Source organism: Pleurodeles waltl, chromosome 3_1 (assembly GCF_031143425.1).
Source record: "Pleurodeles waltl isolate 20211129_DDA chromosome 3_1, aPleWal1.hap1.20221129, whole genome shotgun sequence".
In the NCBI taxonomy this organism is placed as follows: Eukaryota; Metazoa; Chordata; class Amphibia; order Caudata; family Salamandridae; genus Pleurodeles; species Pleurodeles waltl.
In genome coordinates, this window is record NC_090440.1 from 1,596,613,029 (window position 1) to 1,596,636,188 (window position 23,160).

At 47.5% G+C, this 23,160-nt stretch overlaps 1 protein-coding gene across 1 annotated transcript in view; it reads right to left on the reverse strand.

Annotated features, from left to right (window-relative positions):
- KIF5C (kinesin family member 5C) overlaps window positions 1–23,160 on the reverse strand; it is a 448,921-nt gene that overhangs the window by 181,779 nt on the left and 243,982 nt on the right. Inside the window, exons 8-12 of the mRNA XM_069225223.1 lie at window positions 8,425–8,549; window positions 7,295–7,399; window positions 6,772–6,920; window positions 5,449–5,597; window positions 126–301 (exon numbers count right to left, since the gene is read on the reverse strand). Coding sequence (XP_069081324.1) covers window positions 126–301; window positions 5,449–5,597; window positions 6,772–6,920; window positions 7,295–7,399; window positions 8,425–8,549 — 704 coding nt within the window. The remainder of the gene's footprint in view (window positions 1–125; window positions 302–5,448; window positions 5,598–6,771; window positions 6,921–7,294; window positions 7,400–8,424; window positions 8,550–23,160) is intronic.

Consider the following 23,160-nt stretch of genomic DNA (forward strand, 5'->3'; position numbering starts at 1 on the left):
GATTATTTGAAACAAAGGAAGGACTAAATGAAGAAAGTGAGTGATCGCATTCAAAGACTACATACTGCACTTGCAAATCAACAATTAACCATAATTCTAGGTAGTATCTGATCTAATTGTCAAACCTTATCATCCAGCTGCCTATAGAAAAAGGCAATCTCTTCTTCATACTTCTTCTTTTCGTCTGAGGAGATGGTGATGACGGCAGGTGCAATGTTATCAATGAGGGGGGTGTTGTCGCAGGGCTCCAGGTTCTTCTGCTCCTTTGCACTGATCTGTTCGTTCTCAGGCACAGCTTCTCCTGCAGAGATACAAATTGAAAGAAGATGTAAAATGTATCTGCATCAGTGGTGCCATCAGGATAAAGGATATCCTGATTCCTTATTTGAATGTAAGTACAACAGAGACTCTGCCATCAGAAACATAAATGACAAGTACTTGCAGTAAGTTTCATGTGAAAGAATGGAGGATCAATTTAGGCCACAGTCGGTGGTGACATGACAGTCCATCAGATTACTAGTGGACCTAGCCTCTGGTCTGCTGGTCCCCTGGTACAGCAGCTACCTCCATATTTAGAGGTCCTCGTCTGCCTGTCAGCAACATGAGTAATCAAAGTGCATGTCTCTTTGCATCCCTAGCACTTTCTCCACTATTGAATACGGAGCGGGCCACTATGTTGAAGCGGCCCACTCAGCCATCTATTTTCCTTAGCAGTCACAATTTTCCTAAATGGAGTTTGTTGCTGCAAAACAAAAGTCAAATATCCCTTATACACAGGGAGTGCTTTTCCCTACATGTCAAGCATTTGAACATTTCCCTTCCGGACACATAATGCCCCTATGAAAAACACAGTAATGGTTGACCCACCCTAAATAAGGCAGGGTGACCATCATTGTAATGCAGAAATCTAGTACATCAAGCATCACTAGGTCAAGGGCTTTAACTGGTGAAGCCAGCTGAGGCACCCAAGAGAGAAATCCTACAGTTCTCCTACTCTTACAGTAAGGCGGGGGGCGGCATCATTAATTTATGGTGGTGGTCCCCACTCCACCAAACTCTAAATGACCCTCATAGTGTGAAAATTATATGAGGTCTGATTTAGAGGAAGATTATATCTTACAATTCTACTCAAAGAAAATGCTGAGGTTCATATAATAAAAATGTTTTCTTCAATTAGGCTCCACATAATCCGGACAAAAAATAACAGTTAACACAATGATTGAATCTGGCAACATTAAAAACATAATCAAAAAATGAAGGGATACTGTTCCTAACAGAGAATATCTTAGAAGGCTACTCGATCACTCAGGTCAAACAGTAGGAGAATTGCTCCCTTAATTTTTGGTGCCCTCACACATCCCAAAAGAGATATCATGCTTCATCATCGGGCTGCTCCTCATAGGACTGGCACTGCAATGTCCTACGGACCCCACGAAGGGTCACTTTAGCAGAGATCCTTTTGTTAGACGCTGTGTTGTGAAGCCTATAAGTGTTAGGGTATCCTAAAATATGAGGTCAAATCTGCAGAACTAAATGTAAGTGAAGGGAGAAGTGAATAACTAAAACAGTCTAGGGTTTACCAAAAAGTCATTTCATTACATTTAAATCACTGGCGGGATAAAAAAAAAACATAGCCACCAAAGAAACGCATCGAGGGCTACTTTGAGAAAGTAATGAACCCACGTAGCTATAGAAGTAAAAAATGAGTAAAGGTTGACATGTTTCCTGCATGGAAATCCAGGAAAATCACATCCACAGTGCTTCTTCAGGACCACAAGTGAATAAAAGTTCCCTAATTGGGAACTACAAATGTCAGTGGGGTGGGTACGCTAATGGTTACCACTACAAGTGTAACAAGTGATCTCTATTAATGTTCAGTCTTAGAAAATATAAACTAATTTGATAGTACCATTTAGAAACTTGTAACATGTGAATGTCCAGCCCTGCAGAAAGTCCATAGGTCGTAGGCAGAGGGCGGCGTTGAGCTCATTGAGTTTCGTGGAGCATCGCACACGGGTGACCTATCCTGCCCTCTGCTCGTCTAGTTAAAAAACATAACTGTTTTTTATAGCAGCTATATTTTATTTCATGATTCAATAAAAAAGTTTACCATTAACCTATAGAGAGGGCAACTACATTCTGTGGACGGAAAACAACTGACCTCTAAATGTTTATTTTCTGCTTTACCCCTGTAATCCTGTGCTTATGGATATGAACTAAGCAAAGCACTAATAAACAAATCTAACCTTTGGACCTATTCTAATTGAGATGATGGTGCATGAATAGAGAAATTAGCATATTTTATTGTTATATAATAACCTAGAAATGAGGGGTATTTCTAATTGATTTTATTGACTGTGTAATACATGTGTTTACCAATAATTTAACATAATTGGTGGCATAGTTGCAAAACAAAAATGAATTGGTGATGTGGAATATTTAGAGTATTCCTGTTTTCTTATAAAGCAGAGCAATATATTTGCCTTATAAAGGACTGATTCAAAGGAATGGGACTCTGACACTTGTATCTGTGAATTATATGCATGTACTTGTAAATGGAACCTTTACATTTACTCCCAAGAGAGAATTTTTGATTTGCTCTATTTTCACCTGTTGCAGGTCCTGCCTGCGTGGCACAAGCTGTTGCAATTTAACAAGTGTTGTAATACCTGTACCCTCAATGCATGAACCTTCTCACCGTTTCTCATGACTCTGGTCCCCCTCTGCACGTGATCCTGACTCACATTACACCCAATACCAGACCGCTTTGTCTAGCAAAACCTGGACCGTGTGGTTCCTACAAACGTGCCCCAAACTTGGGGTACGTTTATAGGACCTACATTTAAATTATTCTGGATTCTCTGGGAGCTTTCTCCCAGTGCATCTGGAACAATTTTCAGTGGTTGTCAGTTCTCATGGTGTTCTTGCATAGAACTAACGCCATTCAAAACAGTGGTGTCAGCAACTCTAAATTAGGTGGTTGGCTCCATGCTGCTTCTTGAAGCATAACTGCCATAAGGTGGTTCTGCCACCAGGAATTAACCAATATATTGGACGGTCCAGCACGAGAAACCCTGTAAATCGGTAGGGGTAAATGCAGAGTTGGGAGAATGGGACAACTGCCATTTTGATGCTGACATCTGGCTATAGCCAGTGCTACTGTGGAGGCTCAGCTATTAGTAACGGCAGTAGAAAAAATGCTACATTTAGACATTTGTGCCAACACATCCCAGTGGTGAAAACTGGGTCATTTAACTTCCTTCAAGTATGCACAATCAATGAACTTTGCATAATGCTGCAAAATATCTCTTATGAGGAGGTGCATAGGCTCCACTCTCCTACTCATGGTGTAGTTAACAGTGCAGAAAGGGGTGGCAAACTAGTTACATTGCTCTGTTCTTTAAGGCAGGTTGTCGATGGTGGCTTGTAAAGCTTGAGCAAGGGTGTTGGAATAAACACAGTGGCAAATAGTGCATTTGTGCAGCATCATAACAAGGAAAAGCTTCAAAGGAAATTTGGAGATACGCAGTAGCTACAGGAGGTGAAATTTGTGGCCATTATTTCAAATGGGGGACAATCTAAATAAAAAGACTTTGGCTCATAACAGCAAATGGGTGTACATTCTCAATTTTCACAAAATATGTGATATCACTATTGCAAGTGCTAACTCTAAGTTACTCCATGCATTGGAGAGTGCACAGCAGGTAAACACCATTTAGACTCCTGTTTCATGTTTGTCTGCACTCGGCACTCCCAACACACATTCGGAGGCTGAACTAACCAATGTGGGGTCATCTGGACCACTTCGGTGAAATTGCTGGAGTACACATATAGAGACAATAAATGCACACATCCATAGGCACTATCAGTATATTTGCAAGCAGAGTCCCAACCTACTACAGATTGCATGACATGCCTGCACAATGGGTGTTCGAGAAGGAGGTGTACAAGTATGTGGAGCACCTTCTGTAAGATGGAAAAGCCCCAGGGCTAGAAAAGTAGTGTAGTCAGTAGTGCCCTTGCTCAACGAAGCAAGTGCCCGCTAGAGCGATTGTTCATGGTTTCCATTGCAACTTTTTAGATAGGTCAAGGTAAAACTCAGATATGTACAGGTATTCCTACATCACAGAAATAAATTTAAATATGCAGTCAAGGGAAAGATTTTGATCAAGCAAGTGCCAAAATGATGCTCTATTCACAGAAATTCAGACACAAAAAGCACAATACATAATATCTAAGTGCAAATGAGCAATTAAAGTGCAACAAATGACTGTTAAGACCTGAACAGGTAACTCACTCGAAATTGGGATCAGTTAGAAAGACAACAAAATGAGATAAACAGAATGGGTTCACCAACCGCATAAAAGTCTATACCAATACATCGGGCAAGCATATGACTTACCATTCAACCACATTTAATAAGTCCTTGACCATCTTCCAACTGTGCAGTTTTAAGTAAATCTGACTCATACAACTGAGGAAAGTGGACCTCGAATTGCCTTCAAGGAAGCCTTTATTTCTAGTCTACAATACTCATCAGGATGGAACAATGGAAAAGTTTAAGACCCTGCAACCAAATATCATCACGATGGTGGTTGCATCATGATGACGATACAGCGTCAAAAGTGTTAAAACCCCTCTGCTCGAGCTTTTTTTAATTTTTTTTTATACTAATTAAGACAGCAGTTAGCGTAAAACTGTGGCAGAAACCGGTTTTAAATGACTGCTTTTAGTGACTACTTTATGTGATGTACACTCTGGTGTGATGTATACATAAGGAGCTGGTCTGAACATTTGTATAATTTTCAGAAGCACATTATACCACCCAAGATCAAACTCATATGAAATAATCAATACCCTCAGTTTGCCATAGGTTCTCAAGAACACTTGAGAATTTTCACAACTACCTTATACACACACACACAGAGGACAGAAGGCATGGGGAGCTAGTAGAACCCTTTCAATTAGGAATCCGCTTCAATAATATTTCCCATTTAGCCATTAGGAAATTAAATGATGAAATGCAGGGTCAATCTTTTTCAATGTGAAGACATTTATATTAAAGGTATATTTGTTAAATTAATCTGACAGTTGCTTTCAAACAATTGGTGTACATCTACAGAAAGCGTTCTAAGGGACAAACTCTTTGCATGTTTCCCATTTGCTGTTTCACACCCAAAGAGTCCCAAGTGAATGGGGTAAATATCAAAATCAGAATGAAACAGTGCTACAGCTCTTGGATACACACCGTGTAGATTGAAGCTTTAAAGTCCTCAAGGACACTCAAGCCAATGCCTCTATATGTTAATGGAATTCCCTTGGAACTTTTAATACCGTGATCGTGTGCAGATGAAGGTGTTTGATGCCACACACAGCTCCAGAAATAACTAAATATCCATTAAATTCCACTGATCCATTTCCACTTCAGCTGCAATGGGCATTACTTACCATTCCTCCACCTATTAAGCTCCATCTCCAGATGCTGGATAACATTTTTAAGACTCTTGTTTTTATCTTTCTCTTTTTCATATTTTTTCTTCCATTCTTCAGCAGTGAGCTCCAGGTTCACAGACACCGTGTTCTTAATTGTCTTGGCCCTGTTTGATACAGATATGAAAATATACACGTGATAAGTAATTTAGGAATCACTGCAGTAGGCAAGAGAGGTCCATGTTTTACTATGGTCTAGTTAATTAGACAGTGACAATTATAATCACACTTTCAATACTAGCCAATGTTGCACTGAGTTTCATGAAGTTATTCTGGATCACACTGGAAAATGTATTTAATTCATATGTATGTATTTAAATAAAATAATACATATCAAATCTTTGTTTTCCAATGTACTTGCAACTAGATTCACACTAATGCAACTGGTGCTCGAATCTGGCTCTTAAAAAATTCAATGTCTCATAGTATTCCATTTTGAATTGCACATGATCGAACATGGCAGCTCCCAATCAGGATATTCAATGTTGATTTTTGCAAACTGGCAAATCTAGAAAAGGTTACTTCATCAACGTAGTCCATGTTTGCAAACGAGAATATGACAAACCCCTGTCCTGGAAGAAATTAGCAACTTAGCAGTGCATTTTCAAACACTGGCACAGAACATCTGGTTAACAGTACACTTTAATGTATAGAAATACAACTGAGAGAGACCAACTATATAGTTACATGGGGGCCCTAGGTTTCAATTTCCTTGTGAAACTAGTCCCGCACATTTGGTCAAATGTTTGAGTTGGGTTTTCTCATCAAAGTGGCTGACCTGGAGAACCCTCACTTGTTGGCCTGATTGTGTCGCTCTACAACTCCTTGAAATTAAACACTGCTTCCATCTCCACAATAAGGTCATCTAGATCACATCCCCTTCAGCGTAGTGAATTTTCAAAAATGAATAGTTGAAATAGGACTAATCACCAAGTATTACTAATCTGGAAGACTTCCTTAGCCCCTTCAGTATAAATTTAAATAACACACTCAGCAATAGAATCTATTCAAGGAAAATACAGAAAATTACATCAAAACTATTGTGACTATGCCACTGCTTAGAACGTTTTCAGCCCTGTAAACAAGTATTGCTATATGATACAAGTTAAACTGTCAGCACAGTTTGCTGAACCCACAAGAGGTAAGTCAATCATGTGGAATCTGATGAATTTATTCTATTCAGGGCATTTAATCCTTTGATTGATCTTGCATCTCTTGCAGAGATATTGATAAACCAGTATACTATTCAGCATCCTAACAACTCAGCCAAGCATCATGTACCTCTGCCCAAACATCAACGTTGACTTGGTTTCACACTCATTGAACACTGAAGGTGAGCAGCATATGATAATGGTGGTTCTGCAATTCCCGCCAAGCGAGTCCTGAAGGATTCGGGTCATCTTACTATCTCGGTATGGAACGTGGGTTTTCTACAAAATAAATATTTCAATACAATTAGAACTTTATTGCTTTTTTTGTAATTAGGAACAATTACAACACACAAAAATAAAACTAAACTACAATTTTAACACATGGTTCAACTTTTTTTTCTTTTTTTAAATACGCATTAAAATTTTACATTACCTCTCAAGTACCATCATAGTTCATAGAGCTCAATTATATTTCCCTTTGTGGAGAAACTTTTAAGTTTTTTATTTGCATGTTTTGCTATGAAGGTTTTCCTCAAGGATTGTTCTATGATTTAATTGATTAATTGGTTCTAAGCTTCAAAGTATAAGGCACTAAACATCACTCACGTCCTCTTCTGAATAATGCATATGGAATTACCAAAAAGGTTACTTACAGTGCCCTCTGCCAGTGCAGAAATCACATTGCCCAAAGCAGACAAAGACTTATTGATGTTCTTTGCTTCATCGAGAACTGCTCCTTCTGCTCCTGTTTTGCTGACCTAACATGCATCACATTAAGGGAAAAAGATAGCCGTCAGCATGTACATTTCCAAGCAAACATACAATTTGCATTAATCAGTCTCAAAAGGCGAAGCATGTCATCTAAATCAAAAATTATGCAAATGCAAATTCTGAATTGGAGATATGCATTCAAGTGGAGGATTACAAGGGTCACCCAAAGAAGTTAGCACTAAAATAGAGTGTACCCTAATAAAACTTAGGGTATCAGTGTACAGTCACTGATTTCGGATTGGATATTAAGCACAAAAGACCACAGAGATGGTCAAAATAATTGTCCTAACACGATTCATGATTCCAAAGGGCTAAGACGTATTTTATGCAAGGAGTGTCCAGGGGTGCTTATGGGTCTCAATATAGGGCAGGAAGTCATGCACCCATGGCAAAGAACTGCAGATCACCCTATACAAAAGAAGAAATGCTCCTTTGCCGCACCACGGTTGACGGAAGCTTCAGGTCCTCTGTACTGTGGTTTTGCAAAAATGCCATGGGATCTACAGTAAGCAAGCAAAATTGGGCCCTAATCAATTTGGTCTTAAAAGAATAGAATCCCCCACTCCCTGTGCATTGCTGCACATTTAACACATTTTTACTGGCCATAATTGTTCCAAAATATTCCCTACTACCCATTTTATTTTATTTTCATATTTGAAATTTCTAAACTGTTCTGTAACAAATAAGTCTTGAAATACTTCCTTTTAGCATGAATTGCTGTGTTAGTGGGCAGGGCAACTGTTTATCCCTACTGGTCAAATTAGAAGTATCAGACAACTATGTATTTCTGAATCAAAATGTTCTTATAAAAATCTGCTTTGGTGAACTACACATTAGGCGCTAAAGGAGAATACTTTAGATAATTGCAGTTGCACAAGCAATACTCCACCATACTAATGTGGAGGGGTCCTCCCGGCCCCCTTAGATTAAGGCAGTCAAAAGTATAGTATAACAAATATTCCAAAAGTAAAAGAAAAAACTCAACGTAATGAAAACAATTCTGCCAGATTACCTTTTCACTTCCTGCTAAATCAACCAGGTAAAGCTTTCCACAGAGTTTCTTTTCGGTTTCCACGTTCTCCTGCTTTATGTTTATCAAAAATATGCTGTGACTCCTTGAGCTGTGTTCATTCATATCTATGATAGAACAATGCTGTTTTAGCATAACAGGCTTTGTAAGTAAAGCACATTTGAAACCAATAGCATGTTATTCTAGATTCTGTTCATTGTTTTCAACCAGAATTGATTTAGGACTGAAGTGTTAGCATTCCAGACATTTTCGCATTACGAAAAGGAAACAATTATTTTAATGAAGAACTCGATTAGATTTACAAGTACAGGGCTTCCGGGATGTAAATGAAATTATTTTCTTAGACGTTTACGTTTTTCAGGCTACAGTAACCATGAACATTTCAACACCAGGTACAAATTGAGAAAATGTATTCTGTATTTCCTGCTCTACATGTATAACATACATAGGGACACAGCAACAAATACACAGCAGCAGTTTATATACAGGGGGCTCTGTTGTTGGCCGTATTAAAAATCTTTAGTAACAAAGTTTCTTCCGCAGTGTGCAGCATGACCCGGGCAAAGAAGATACAAGAGGTGAGGAGGGGAGTCTCCACTCCCAGTCTGCTTGTTAATTGGCAGATGTGCGCATGTTCGTTTAGGTGGGTGCCTTGCTCAGACCACCTCGACATATGCACTTGAACCCTCGCCAGGATCTGCAATGTAGGAGCCCAGGGGATTGTTGCCACAGCCCTCAAGACCCCAAATGAGCATTGGCAGCCCCTGACTCAGCCAATCCTTGCCCTGCTGAAGTCAGGGGTGTGGGACGGGGCCTGAGGTGAGGTCATCGATACCTTTATTGTGGCACGCATGCATGCAGGACTGAAGTGGACCCTAAGATAAACTCATCGTGTTCAGGGCTGAGAGCAGGACCGGATGGTGTGTATGTTTACATTTTTAGTTTAGTTAACTGGAGTCACTTATGAGCTTCAAAAATCGGAATTCTTTGGTAAAACTAGGGAGAAGGTGCAGTGAAATGTCGGATCTTCGGAACTCAGTTTAACCGCAGATTATCGATTATCCCCTTCGGATGGATCTATTTATGGAAGCCTGAATGTCATGTCTGTTTGTCAGACGCCGTACTAACTCTTTATTGGCAGTTTACTAGGGAATCTTACATTAATGTGGCCTTGTGTGTGGAAGCTGCTTTGGTGCCATTAAAAGTGCGTCTCTGTGGGGAAAGACAGCTCAAACATTGATAGTCATGTAAAACCAAAGAGTGATGATCGGGGGTGAAGTGTTTGAGTCCTGGGATGACCATTAAGCCTTTCTCCTAAACACAAATTATATGTATGTATTTAGATAAATTATTAATTACAGGGAGCAAAGAAAATGAGAGGCATGCCCCTAAGGCAACTTGAATGTAAAGCAATGCGTGCAGCAGGAAGTAGGGATGCATAGCCGCACTTCCTCTATCCACAGGCTCTTAACACTTCTGACCACAGATGCCGCGGAAGACCGCAGATTGTACACACAGAGATGCAGCTTCCAGAAAACCGTATGGTTTCTGTAATAAGTAATGTGCACACATTATCTGCTCATGCGGAATCCGAAACACCACGAGTGAATAATGTGAAAATGGCAGTGTACTGGTGAGGCGAGCATAAATGAGGGAGACTTGCAATGCTCAGAGCCTGTCCTATTCCCACACAGGTCATCCGAATCGCCTCATGATGTCTAGAATTCGAAGATTAGTTTCCAGAGAATGGAAACATTCATTCGTTCATTCATTCATTCATTCATTCAAAGGCAGCAGAGATTATACCAGTAGCTTCCTGGAGAAATGCCCCATTAATGACACTCTGTTAAATATCCCGCAAGCGTGGCACATTTACCCATAAGTTCTGATGTTCTCTCCGTGCACTAACGGATGTCATTGGGCTGAGCACAAAGGTGCTGATTTTATTATTTTCAAATGCACACCCGCACATCTCTGCAGCGTGTGCCCAGGCACAAACTCAGTATGCTGTCAGACATAGATGCTGCAGGTTTTGGCGGCTCAGTTTTCTTTGTCCAGTAGGTAATGGCAATATCCTGCAACCCTGTTCCCCCTGTCCCCCCCACACACACACACCCTCGGTTAGCATGGGCTCTGTGACGAGCTTGCAAGCGGTGCAAGAACTGACCCTGGGTAGGACACACAGGCTGATTTTTTAAAATAAGTAATTATCTCGGTTTTGGAGAGTACCCCCCACCCCCCAAAACCATTTCCATTGTGTTCTTTTACAATATTTCAGTGTGAGTTGTACTCAAAGTTGTCCTTTTACTGTGTCTACAATATGACGTAACAGGTGGGCTGAGATAGTCCAACAGCCAGAGCGCATCTGACATGCATATACCCGCTTTCACTATTCAATGTGCCTTGTTTCGTTTGTGTTACCCAAAATGGCAATTTCAGTGCTGTGCAGAAAAGGGATCTGTCGACTGAATGAAATATTGTTTGTTTTTAGATCGATGGCGCAAGTCCAGTATTGCTGCTGAGGAGGACGACAGCATTTTGCTGTCTAATATTTACTTTATGGTTGGTTGCTCTCAGTTAGACGTACAGTGCCTCTTAGGGTGGCCTATTACCTTTTAATGTTTATTCCTTGCTGTGTCACTGTGTCCAGTCGACAAATCACAATAGCTTGTATTTCCTTAGTAGATTTAATTTCTAAAGGTATATCAATAAATAAAGAAATCTGTGAGGTACTCAGCATTGTTACCTCAAAGTTTGTTATGAAGTTGTGTGGTAATACTGAATACGCAGCTACCTATGCGACTATCATATGAAATATCTTTATTGATGTCATAACTACACTTTCACAATTAATTTATGAACATTCCTTTCTCAAATTTGCTTGAAAATGCACCATTTGCTCACTCACTCGCCACAGTGCACTCAGCAGCACCTTTTACACCTCATCACTTTCAAATGTCACCAGTCACCACTGTAAATACAGCAGCAAAATCATTACCCACTAGCAGTGAAACTGGCCCCTACCCTACCAATACCACAGTAAAACACTCGCTCACATGCAGTATGGGGGCTGGGCTTGCACAATTTGCCTAGGCGGTTTTTGCTGCCCCACTTGGCCCCGATTATGAGGGCCTCATTCATAAGGCTAGATAAAAAGGTGGTATTTCATAAGCATGCTGCAAATAAGTCTAGAAACAGTCATAACACTTTATATACATATATGATGTCTTGAAACATCATTTTAAATTGGCTAAAGTTAGATTAATGTTTTAAGTTATCAATTAAAATATATTTTATGAAATATTTTACAATCCAAGTGAGACACATGGGTGGTCATTACAACCCTGGCAGACGGTGTTAAAGCTGCGGTAATACCGCAAACAGGGCGGCGAAAAAAAAAGGGAATTATGACCGTGGCGGAAACCGCCAACATAGACAGCCACTTTAACACTCCGACCGCCACGGCGGTACAGACAAGCAGGGCAGCGCTCACCGCCAACAGACAGGCGGGAGACAAAGTACCACCCACAGTATCACAACCCGCCAATCCGCCACCTTTTCCGGGGCGGATTCACCGTGGATAAAAATACGGCGGAAACAGCTTTTGCAATGGGAAAACGCTCACCTGAACACACTCCACGAGGAAGGAGGCCACCATGGAGCCCGAATTACAAATACTCCCTGCGCTTGTCTTTCTGCTCCTCTACGATCACCATCTACGTAGGCGCCGAAGACAACGGTGAGTACTGCACCTATGACATAGGGAAGGGGGGAGGCAAAAGTCAGGGGGACACACACGCAACACCCCCACCCCCAACCCCACCCTCACCCACTACAACACACACACCAATGCATGCCCAAACAGCACAGTAACAACCCCCAACCCCCCCGGAAGAATGCAAAGACAAAAGGAAATCAGTTCATACTTTGTAATGTATCAAAATACAGTAAGCTAATATATACAGATATATTTATACACATTCCAGAATTGATACATTACGATTAGTAGTGCAGGTATGCACATATCAATGTCTGTGCACCACTGGGCCCAAAATGCATGGGCGAGGCCCACACTAGATACCTGTCCACAAACGGAGAGAACACTGCAGGGGCATCAGATAGAAATACAACAGGCACCTCAGGGGGAAGGGAAGGGGGGGGGGGGCACCTCAGCCGGATTACAGCACCACGCCAGATCCACGACGGGGCTCCATGCCCATTGATGTATCCTGGGGAGTGCAAAGCCACAGTCTCTCAAGTCTCTACAGTGGGTGGGTTGCCCACTGTTCCATCCTGGGGAGTGCAAAGCCACAGTCTCTCAAGTCTCTACAGTGGGTAAGTTGCCCACTGTTCCATCCTGGGAGTGCAAAGCCACAGTCTCTCAAGTCTCTACAGTGGGTGGGTTGCCCACTGTACAATCCTGGGGAGTGAAAAGCCACAGTCTCTCAAGTGGATAACAGTCTCCACTGGTTCTGGAGGGGGACTGGTGCCCAGACTGCATCAGGCTCCCCGTGACAGTTCCTGTTCCTTCACTGTCCCAGCTGCACATGGGCTAACGATGCTTGATTTGGCGGTCTTTTCCCTGTTCAGCGGTGCTTTGCCATGGCGGTCTGTGCCCTGTTCAGCGGTGCTTGACTTTGCAGTTTCTGACCTGTTCAGCGGTGCTTTGCCCTGTTCAGCGGTCTTCACCATGGCGGTCTTTTCCCTGTTCAGCGGTGCTTTGCCATGGCGGTCTGTGCCCTGTTCAGTGGTGCTTGACTTTGTAGTTTCTGACCTGTTCAGCGGTGCTTTACTTTGCAGTTTATGACCTGTGCATTGGTGTGTGGCATGACGGTCCCTCATTGCCCAGCGGGACTGTGGCTGGCGGGGCCCGCCAGGGCACTGACGCTGGCGGTGCTCTCCGGACCAGTGACGATTGTGCTGCCCTCCTGGGCAATGACTCTGGGGGTGGTCTCCGGACCAGTGACGACAGTGCTGCCCTCCTGGGCAATGACTCTGGCGGTGGTCTCCGGACCAGTGACGATTGTCCTGCCCTCCTGGGCAATGACTCTGGCGGTGGTCTCCGGACCAGTGATGACAGTGCTGCCCTCCTGGGCACTGACTCTGGCGGTGGTCTCCGGACCGTGCTGCCCTCCTGGGCACTGACTCTGGCGGTGGTCTCCGGACCAGTGACGATTGTGCTGCCCTCCTGGGCACTGACTCTGGCGGTGGTCTCTGGACCAGTGACAACAGTGCTGGCGGTGGCGTTCCGGCCGCCGGGGAGGATGGCGCCCTTGTCTGCCGTGCTGCTCTTCCCAGACTGTGCAGACTTCTTCTGGCCCTTCACCACCTTTGGAGGAGTCACAGCTGACTCGGCACTCCCCCCTGGGACCCTTGTGAGCAGTTTTGCCGCCAGAAGTCTTCACCCTGTCCTGTCGGCCACTTTCCAACTTTAGGTGCTTTACAGGTCGTGGACTGGCAGTGCTTTGGCTCCGTGTCACACTGGCTGCCCTGGTGGCCAGTGCACTCCACACACCTTGAACACGCACCACTGGTACTGGACTTTTTTTGGCTGAGGTGCTACTACGGGACCTATGAATTGGAGGGGTGGGGGTGGTGGCAAAGAGGTCAACGTTGCTGAGGAAGACTGGGATGGGTAGCTGGAGGGGGTCTGGGAGTGGAGGAAGAGGAGGTGGTTGTAGGAGGTTAACTTTAGGTGATTTGGGTGCAGGTGCAGGTAATGGAGGCTGTCGTGAGGTGGATGGATGTTGGGTGTGTGGGTGCCCGCGTTTGTGTACTTTGGGAGGGGGCGTCACAGACACACTGGGAGTGGACACAGGGGACGTGTAAATGGTAGTGGGGGTGGTGAGTGCAGGTGAGGGGGGTGTGGTGCTGGGTGTTCTGGTGCGAGTCCTAGTGCCTGTAGATGTAGTGCATGCAGGTGAGAGTGTAGACGACACTAGGAGGGAGGAGGGAGACGACGAGGAGGGGGACACCGTGGAGGCAGTGGATGTTGTTGTGTCTGTATGTGGGTGATGCTTGTTTGAGTGCCTGTGGGTTGTGTGGTGCTTATGTTTGCCTGAGCTACTTTTGTGTGTTGAGGTGTATGCATTCTTGTCTGATGGTGTGCTTGGGATAGGCTGGGGTACAGGGGACTGGGTCCGGGTGGAGGGAGTTGGAGGGGGGAGGCTAGACACAGGGACAATGGCTGCCATCAGTGCTGAGGCCAGAGATTGCAGGGTTCGATGAAGGGCAGCCTGACCAGAATGAATGCCCTCCAGGAATGCATTACCATGTTGCAACTCCCTTTCTACACCCTGGATGGCATTCACGATGGTAGACTGCCCAACAGTGAGTGACCTGAGGAGGTCAATGGCCTCCTCACTGAGGGCAGCAGGGGTGAGAGGGGCAGGGGCTGAGGGGCCTGGGGCGAAGGTGATGCCCACCCTCCTGGGTGAGCGGACACGGAGCGAAGGCTGAGGGGCTGCTGGGAGGCCGGTGCTGGTAGGGGGGGTGGCGTCTGTACCTGTAGAAGTGGGGGGCACAGATGGTGCCGCCACCACAAGGGAGCTCCCATCGGCAGACGAGTCCGTGTCGCTGTTTGGTGATCCAGTGACCGACATGAAGCTCCCCTCGCCCTCCGTCCCACTGGTGTATTCGGAGTCTGTGGTGTGGCCCTCCATGGCCATGTGGGATGCAGCTCCCTCGTGCTCCAGTGCCACTGTACCTCCGCCTGATGATGCTGATGCACACAAGAACAGGGAGAGCACAAAAAGGGGGGGGACGACAGAAGAAAAACAGGTTGAGTGCATGGCTTACCGCTACCGTTGGCGGACAATACAGACACAGCAGCCCCCTGCACTACGCCGTGCTCTTGGCCTCTACAGATGCAATTCTTGGGATCTGCCCTACATGGCTATGGTGGTCATCTGCACACATAGATGACACAGCGGCATGTATACCTGTACTTGGCACTCTACAGAGGTGGGGTGGAGTGCCACATGGCCTGCATTACGGAGGGGCCTAGCCTACGGAACTCGCCCTGGCCTAGGGAAACCCACAGCCCTCCTCCCCCACCCAGACCCCTCCACTGCGCACAAAGTCCACAGAATGAGTGTGTACTCACCCCCTTGTGTCTGCTGTGATGCCCTCAAGCGCCTATCTAACTCAGGGTAGGCCATCGCCAGGATCCGGAACATCAGGGGGGTCATGGTTCGACAGGCACCCCTCCCACGTTGGGAGGCCATCCCCAGCTGAGCCTCCGCTGTCTTCTTGCTCCAGCGGCGAATGTCCTCCCATCTTTTCTGGCAGTGGGTGCCCCGTCTCTGGTGGACCCGCAGGGTCCGGACGTCCTTGGCGATGGCACGCCAAATGTCCTCCTTCCGGTGGGCGCTGACCTACATGACATGTACAGGGAAGAAGAGAAGTCATTAACAACAGCACCGTCAAAGTGGGTGGCCCCCATCCCTACCCTTGCCATGTGGCACATGCATTCACAGTCCTTCATGTTCCCTGACCTCTGCCCCCTTCCTACTGACATCCAGCCCTCTCCACCCAGGCATAGCCCATACAACGTGCTCCCTGTGTACTTACCTGTTGGTCTGGAGGACTGTAGAGTAGCGTGTACTGGGGGAGGACCCCGTCCACAAGCTTCTCCAACTCCTAACCAGTGAAGGCAGGGGCCCTTTCCCCAGACGCAGCAGCCATTGTCCCTTCCAGACCGAGGTCACAGCAGCACTTGCAGTGTAGGTCCTCTCCTGTCGTAGATCAGGTATCGAGTGACTTACCAGATAGAAAATGGCGGTCACGTCCGCGGCGGTGCGTCTCATCGCCGCCGGCGCACTTCATCATTGGCTCCTGGGACCCATAGGGTCCAATGTTAACCAATGCAGCATTGCGCCGCGGTCTACGACCGCCTACCGCGACGGTGTACAACGCCAGCACAGATACCTCACATCCCATTGTTCCAGTTTAGAGGTCAGGCAGCCACCATTTCAGGGGCCCACATGGCTTCATTTACTACTGTATCACACATACGTAGGCCTACACTCAACACACATACAGGAAGAGTTTTGTATTTGGTGTCGTGTTCTGTGTAGCTGTGGGTACATACCTGGGAATTTGTTGACTCTGTGGTCGCTGTTGTCCTTCCTAGGCACCGTCAGCTGGGACATGTGAGGAGATGGCGGAATCCTCCGGTGTACCGACCGCTGGTGGACCAGTTGACAATGGAGGAGCGACATTTAATCATCACCTACAGGTTTGACCGTGCCACTATCCAGAAACTGTGTACCCAGTTGGAGCCAGACCTGATCTCACCAATCCGCTATCCCACAGGAATCCCCCCTCAAAAGTGCTGCTTTTATTATTTTCAAATGCATACCCGCACATCTCTGCAGCGTGTGCCCAGGCACAAACTCAATATGCTGTCAGACATAGATGCTGCAGGTTTTGGCGGCTCAGTTTTCTTTGTCCAGTAGGTAATGGCAATATCCTGCAACCCTGTTCCCCCTGTCCCCCCCACACACACACACCCTCGGTTAGCATGGGCTCTGTGACGAGCTTGCAAGCGGTGCAAGAACTGACCCTGGGTAGGACACACAGGCTGATTTTTTAAAATAAGTAATTATCTCGGTTTTGGAGAGTACCCCCCACCCCCCAAAACCATTTCCATTGTGTTCTTTTACAATATTTCAGTGTGAGTTGTACTCAAAGTTGTCCTTTTACTGTGTCTACAATATGACGTAACAGGTGGGCTGAGATAGTCCAACAGCCAGAGCGCATCTGACATGCATATACCCGCTTTCACTATTCAATGTGCCTTGTTTCGTTTGTGTTACCCAAAATGGCAATTTCAGTGCTGTGCAGAAAAGGGATCTGTCGACTGAATGAAATATTGTTTGTTTTTAGATCGATGGCGCAAGTCCAGTATTGCTGCTGAGGAGGACGACAGCATTTTGCTGTCTAATATTTACTTTATGGTTGGTTGCTCTCAGTTAGACGTACAGTGCCTCTTAGGGTGGCCTATTACCTTTTAATGTTTATTCCTTGCTGTGTCACTGTGTCCAGTCGACAAATCACAATAGCTAGTGGGTAATGATTTTGCTGCTGTATTTACAGTGGTGACTGGTGACATTTGAAAGTGATGAGGTGTAAAAGGTGCTGCTGAGTGCACTGTGGCGAGTGAGTGAGCAAATGGTGCATTTTCAAGCAAATTTGAGAAAGGAATGTTCATAAATTAATTGTGAAAGTGTAGTTATGACATCAATAAAGATATTTCATATGATAGTCACATAAGTAGCTGCGTATTCAGTATTACCACACAACTTCATAACAAACTTTGAGGTAACAATGCTGAGAGCCTCACAGATTTCTTTATTTATTGATATACCTTTAGAAATTAAATCTACTAAGGAAATACAAGCTCCTGGGCACTGACTCTGGCGGTGGTCTCCGGACCAGTGACGATTGTGCTGCCCTCCTGGGCACTGACTCTGGCGGTGGTCTCCGGACCAGTGACAACAGTGCTGGCGGTGGCGTTCCGGCCGCCGGGGAGGATGGCGCCCTTGTCTGCCGTGCTGCTCTTCCCAGACTGTGCAGACTTCTTCTGGCCCTTCACCACCTTTGGAGGAGTCACAGCTGACTCGGCACTCCCCCCTGGGACCCTTGTGAGCAGTTTTGCCGCCAGGAGTCTTCACCCTGTCCCGTCGGCCACTTTCCAACTTTAGGTGCTTTACAGGGCGTGGACTGGCAGTGCTTTGGCTCCGTGTCACACTGGCTGCCCTGGTGGCCAGTGCACTCCACACACCTTGAACACGCACCACTGGTACTGGACTTTTTTTGGCTGAGGTGCTACTACGGGACCTATGAATTGGAGGGGTGGAGGTGGTGGCAAAGAGGTCAACGTTGCTGAGGAAGACTGGGATGGGTAGCTGGAGGGGGTCTGGGAGTGGAGGAAGAGGAGGTGGTTGTAGGAGGTTAACTTTAGGTGATTTGGGTGCAGGTGCAGGTAATGGAGGCTGTCGTGAGGTGGATGGATGTTGGGTGTGTGGGTGCCCGCGTTTGTGTACTTTGGGAGGGGGCGTCACAGACACACTGGGAGTGGACACAGGGGACGTGTAAATGGTAGTGGGGGTGGTGAGTGCAGGTGAGGGGGGTGTGGTGCTGGGTGTTCTGGTGCGAGTCCTAGTGCCTGTAGATGTAGTGCATGCAGGTGAGAGTGTAGACGACACTAGGAGGGAGGAGGGAGACGACGAGGAGGGGGACACAGTGGAGGCAGTGGATGTTGTTGTGTCTGTATGTGGGTGATGCTTGTTTGAGTGCCTGTGGGTTGTGTGGTGCTTATGTTTCCCTGAGCTACTTTTGTGTGTTGAGGTGTATGCATGCTTGTCTGATGGTGTGCTTGGGATAGGCTGGGGTACAGGGGACTGGGTCCGGGTGGAGGGAGTTGGAGGGGGGAGGCTAGACACAGGGACAATGGCTGCCATCAGTGCTGAGGCCAGAGATTGCAGGGTTCGATGAAGGGCAGCCTGACCAGAATGAATGCCCTCCAGGAATGCATTACCATGTTGCAACTCCCTTTCTACACCCTGGATGGCATTCACGATGGTAGACTGCCCAACAGTGAGTGACCTGAGGAGGTCAATGGCCTCCTCACTGAGGGCAGCAGGGGTGACAGGGGCAGGGGCTGAGGTGCCTGGGGCGAAGGTGATGCCCACCCTCCTGGGTGAGCGGACACAGAGCGAAGGCTGAGGGGCTGCTGGGAGGGCGGTGCTGGTAGGGGGGGTGGCGGCTGTACCTGTAGAAGTGGGGGGCACAGATGGTGCCGCCACCACAAGGGAGCTCCCATCGGCAGACGAGTCCGTGTCGCTGTTTGGTGATCCAGTGACCGACGTGAAGCTCCCCTCGCCCTCCGTCCCACTGGTGTATTCGGAGTCTGTGGTGTGGCCCTCCATGGCCATGTGGGATGCAGCTCCCTCGTGCTCCAGTGCCACTGTACCTCCGCCTGATGATGCTGATGCACACAAGAACAGGGAGAGCACAAAAAGGGGGGGGACGACAGAAGAAAAACAGGTTGAGTGCATGGCTTACCGCTACCGTTGGCGGACAATACAGACACAGCAGCCCCCTGCACTACGCCGTGCTCTTGGCCTCTACAGATGCAATTTTTGGGATCTGCCCTACATGGCTATGGTGGTCATCTGCACACATAGATGACACAGCGGCATGTATACCTGTACTTGGCACTCTACAGAGGTGGGGTGGAGTGCCACATGGCCTGCATTACGGAGGGGCCTAGCCTACGGAACTCGCCCTGGCCTAGGGAAACCCACAGCCCTCCTCCCCCACCCAGACCCCTCCACTGCGCGCAAAGTCCACAGAATGAGTGTGTACTCACCCCCTTGTGTCTGCTGTGATGCCCTCAAGCGCCTATCTAACTCAGGGTAGGCCATCGCCAGGATCCGGAACATCAGGGGGGTCATGGTTCGACAGGCACCCCTCCCACGTTGGGAGGCCATCCCCAGCTGAGCCTCCGCTGTCTTCTTGCTCCAGCGGCGAATGTCCTCCCATCTTTTCCGGCAGTGGGTGGCCCGTCTCTGGTGGACCCCCAGGGTCCGGACGTCCTTGGCGATGGCACGCCAAATGTCCTTCTTCCGGTGGGCGCTGACCTACATGACATGTACAGGGAAGAAGAGAAGTCATTAACAACAGCACCGTCAAAGTGGGTGGCCCCCATCCCTACCCTTGCCATGTGGCACATGCATTCACAGTCCTTCATGTTCCCTGACCTCTGCCCCCTTCCTACTGACATCCAGCCCTCTCCACCCAGGCATAGCCCATACAACGTGCTCCCTGTGTACTTACCTGTTGGTCTGGAGGACTGTAGAGTAGCGTGTACTGGGGGAGGACCCCGTCCACAAGCTTCTCCAACTCCTAACCAGTGAAGGCAGGGGCCCTTTCCCCAGACGCAGCAGCCATTGTCCCTTCCAGACCGAGGTCACAGCAGCACTTGCAGTGTAGGTCCTCTCCTGTCGTAGATCAGGTATCGAGTGACTTACCAGATAGAAAATGGCGGTCATGTCCGCGGCGGTGCGTCTCATCGCCGCCGGCGCACTTCATCATTGGCTCCTGGGACCCATAGGGTCCAATGTTAACCAATGCAGCATTGCGCCGCGGTCTACGACCGCCTACCGCGACGGTGTACAACGCCAGCACAGATACCTCACATCCCATTGTTCCAGTTTAGAGGTCAGGCAGCCGCCATTTCAGGGGCCCACATGGCTTCATTTACTACTGTGTCACACATACGTAGGCCTACACTCAACACACATACAGGAAGAGTTTTGTATTTGGTGTCGTGTTCTGTGTAGCTGTGGGTACATACCTGGGAATTTGTTGACTCTGTGGTCGCTGTTGTCCTTCCTAGGCACCATCAGCTGGGACATGTGAGGAGATGGCGGAATCCTCCGGTGTACCGACCGCTGGTGGACCAGTTGACAATGGAGGAGCGACATTTAATCATCACCTACAGGTTTGACCGTGCCACTATCCAGGAACTGTGTACCCAGTTGGAGCCAGACCTGATCTCACCAATCCGCTATCCCACAGGAATCCCCCCTCAAGTGCAGGTGCTATCAGTGCTCCATTTCCTTGCAAGTGGGTCTTTTCAGACAGCAGTGGCCATGGCATCAGGGATGTCCCAGCCTATGTTTTCCAACGTATTGTCCAGAGTGTTGTCTGCCCTGCTGAAACACGTAAGGTGACTTCTATGCCTTGGGACATATCCCCAACATCATAGGTGATATTGATGGGACCCATGTAGCTCTGGTCCCCCCCCCACAGGAGTGAACAGGTGTACAGGAACCGGAAGAGTTATCATTCTATGAATGTACAGATGGTATGTTTGGCAGACCAGTACATCTCCCAGGTAAATGCTATGTTCCCTGGCTCAGTGCATGACGCCTACATCCTGTGGAATAGCAGTATCCCGTATGTGATGGGTCAACTCCAGAGGCACCGGTTGTGGCTATTAGGGGACTCTGGTTACCCCAACCTGTCATGGCTATTGACCCCAGTGAGGAATCCCAGGACCAGGGCAGAGGAACACTACAATGAGGCCCATGGGCGGACTAGGAGGGTGATCGAACGCACCTTCGGCCTCCTGAAGGCCAGGTTCAGGTGCCTCCATATGACAGGTGGTTCCCTATTCTACTCACCAAAGAAGGTGTGCCAGATCATCATCGCCTGATCGATGCTTCACAATCTTGCTTTGCGACGCCAGGTGCCTTTTCTGCAGGAGGATGGTCCAGATGGCGGTGTTGTGGCAGCTGTGGAGCCTGTGGACAGTGATGAGGAGGAAGCTGAGGAAGAAGACATAGACAACAGGGAGTCAGTCATACAGCAATATTTCCAGTGACACACAGGTGAGAAATTTTTTTTTCACTATTACATTCACTTTCACACTTCTACCTCTATCCTGTCTGTCATTTAGTAGCAGTATTTGGTAACTGAGTTGTACCTTTCCATTACGGTTTCACAGGTGTGGTTACCAACATGTGTCATCTGCTTGCATCCTTCATGGACTTGTGATGTGTGAAATAGGTAGGTTGGCATTACAATAGAAAACGCATTTTGACACTGTCATTGATAATACAAATTTACCAAATCACAGACTGACTCCAGATTGTTTTGTGCTTCAAGGGTGTTTATTTAAGTGCTCAAAAATGGAGGGGGGTTGTAAAATGGTGATGTGGGATTGTGGAGGAATGTCCATGGCAGAGTCCAGTCTATTCGTCTCACAGGTGCTTTGCCCATATGGGCATAGGAAGTGGAGCTGGGGCAATTCCAATCTGGACAGGGTAACAAAGTGGGACAGTGGGAGGATAATCAGGGTGGTCTCATTTCCTGGCGGGGGTCTTGCCATCTTGCTCTGTCCTGTTCCTGGATCTCAGGGACCGCTTGCGGGGTGGTTCTCCGTCTGCAGGGGGTGGGGTGCTGGTGTGGTGGTCATGTGGCGGGGCGTCCTGTCCACTAGCGCCGGCGGAGGTGGTGGGCAGTTCATCGTCCATGCTAGTGTCAGGGGCCCCTTGGAGTGCCACAGTGTCCCTCATGGTCTTTTGTATGTCCTTCAGCACCCCTACGATGGTGCCCAGGGTGGAGCTGATGGTTCTGAGCTCCTCCCTGAACCCCAAATACTGCTCCTCCTGCATGCGCTGGGTCTCCTGATACTTGGCCAGGACCGTCGCCATCGTCTCCTGGGAGTGGTGGTATGCTCCCATGATGGAGGAGAGGGCCTCGTGGAGGGTGGGTTCCCTTGGCCTGTCCGCCCCCTGTCGCACAGCAGCCCTCCCAGTTCCCCTGTGTTCCTGTGCCTCCGTCCCCTGGACCATGTGCCCACTACCACTGCCCCCAGGTCCCTGTTGTTGTTGGGGTGGTGGGTTATCCTGGGTGCCCTGTTGTGGTGGACACACAGCTGATTGACGTGTCCTTGGTAGGGAGGGATGGGCCCGCTGGGTGGGTGCTGTGCTGGTATTACCAGAGGGTGGAAGGTCAGTGTTGTGCTGTGCCTGTGCGAGGGGAACCGACTGTCCCGAGGCCCACGATGGTCCGGGCTGGTCATCTGGATCCAGTTGGCCAGAGCTGCTGTCGTCACTGTGGGCCTCTTCTGTGGGTGGAGTGGAGATGTCTGGACCCTCCTGTGTGGTGACGTTCCGTAGTGGTCCTGCAGGGGTATAAGAG